Source organism: Sphaeroforma arctica (assembly GCF_001186125.1).
Source record: "Sphaeroforma arctica JP610 unplaced genomic scaffold supercont1.6959, whole genome shotgun sequence".
Lineage (NCBI taxonomy): Eukaryota > Ichthyosporea > Ichthyophonida > Sphaeroforma > Sphaeroforma arctica.
Window position 1 is genome coordinate 1 of NW_014033599.1, and position 1,533 is coordinate 1,533.

At 35.8% G+C, this 1,533-nt stretch overlaps 1 protein-coding gene across 1 annotated transcript; it reads left to right on the forward strand.

Annotated features, from left to right (window-relative positions):
- Positions 1-1,168: 1,168 nt before the first annotated feature.
- Positions 1,169-1,412, forward strand: SARC_15907 (hypothetical protein; the record flags this gene model as incomplete). The annotated part of the gene is made up of 1 exon (XM_014289980.1): positions 1,169-1,412. A coding segment is annotated over one exon (244 nt), but the record flags the coding sequence as incomplete, so codon positions are not given.
- Positions 1,413-1,533: the final 121 nt, after the last annotated feature.

A 1,533-nucleotide genomic window follows, 5' to 3' on the forward strand; every position in this document is an offset into this window, starting at 1 on the left:
AATATATATATATATATATAGTATATATATATATATATATATATATATATATATATATATATATATATATATATATATATATATATATATATATATATATATATAGTGATATATATATAGTTTGTGTGTGTGTGTGTACACACACAAGTGTGTGTGTATTTGAATGGAAGTGTGTGTATATATATACAACAGTTTTGATCTTCAAAACAACACCTCTAGTAAGTCCTACTTTGTATAGTTAGTTGTCCAGTTTATATTCGGATTGTGTTGCATCTCGCACTAGGTTACTCTTCCGCTCGGCTTTTCTAATAGTCTCCTCGCGATCTTGGCTTTTGACGTCGCTGATCGTCGCTGTTTTTCTGTCAGTTGCGTTCTTGCCCTTATCGACAACTTATCGACAACTTCATAGTTGGTGTCTTCCTGTGCGCTACGGACACGCTATGTATCTAAATCTGACATCTACACACTACCTTCATGTATCTGTTTATTACTAGAGTATCTGCGTGTTTTCTGCCGATCGATTTTGACTACATTCTGATGGTTTTTATTCCAATGTTCAAACGCAAATAAATACTGGTACAAATTCGGCCGAGACAAATATTGATGACAGGCGTTTTCAACGAATTTTTAGGAACATTTCTTGAAAACCTACTGCCTCAACGCTTTTCAAAACGAACATCGTCGGAAACCCTTCGGAAACCGCTATTTAGACCCTATTTCAAATTGAGAATAAATGATAAGTTAACAAGGGGGAAATGGTGTTCACAATGTTCTCTAGTTAATGTAAATACAGTACATACTGAAATATAATCATCCTGTAATAAATAAATCAGTGGACTTCTATTTCTTGAAATAAATATTTTCTGTTTTCAGTATCTTATCTGAGATCAAATATTTAGCAATAATAAAACAAACCGCACCAATTCTTCGCGCAAAGTTCAACCCCTCTCTATTCAGCGACAGGTGCTAAACGCCCCGTGTGTGCATAGACTATAAGGTCGTCGGTAAAGGTCAGAAATATAAATCTGTTAAAGATATAAAGTGGTCTATTAAATAGTGACTAGAACTAGTTAACGACAAAGCTATACATATCTAGATAACATAATAGAAAAAACCGAGTGCAACACATTGAATCGATTGAGTCGCAAGAATCGCAAAATAAAATAAAATGGCAGACACCGTGCAAAAGCTTCAGGAAATGAAGTTACTGATAGTAGGCTCTGGAGGTGTTGGAAAGTCAGCCTTGACTGTGCAGTTCACTCAGAGTACCTTTGTAGAGGAATACGATCCCACTATTGAGGACACGTACAGGAAGCAGTTCGTGGTTGACGATCTACCAGTTGCTGTCAATATCCTTGATACAGCTGGCCAGGAAGAATACGCTCTAGTAAGGGAGCACTTTATTGGCACAGGTAGATAGTTATCAATGTATACATACGTAACCACACACATATACACACACACACGTGTACACACACACATACACATACACACACACACATACACACACACACACACACACATATATANATA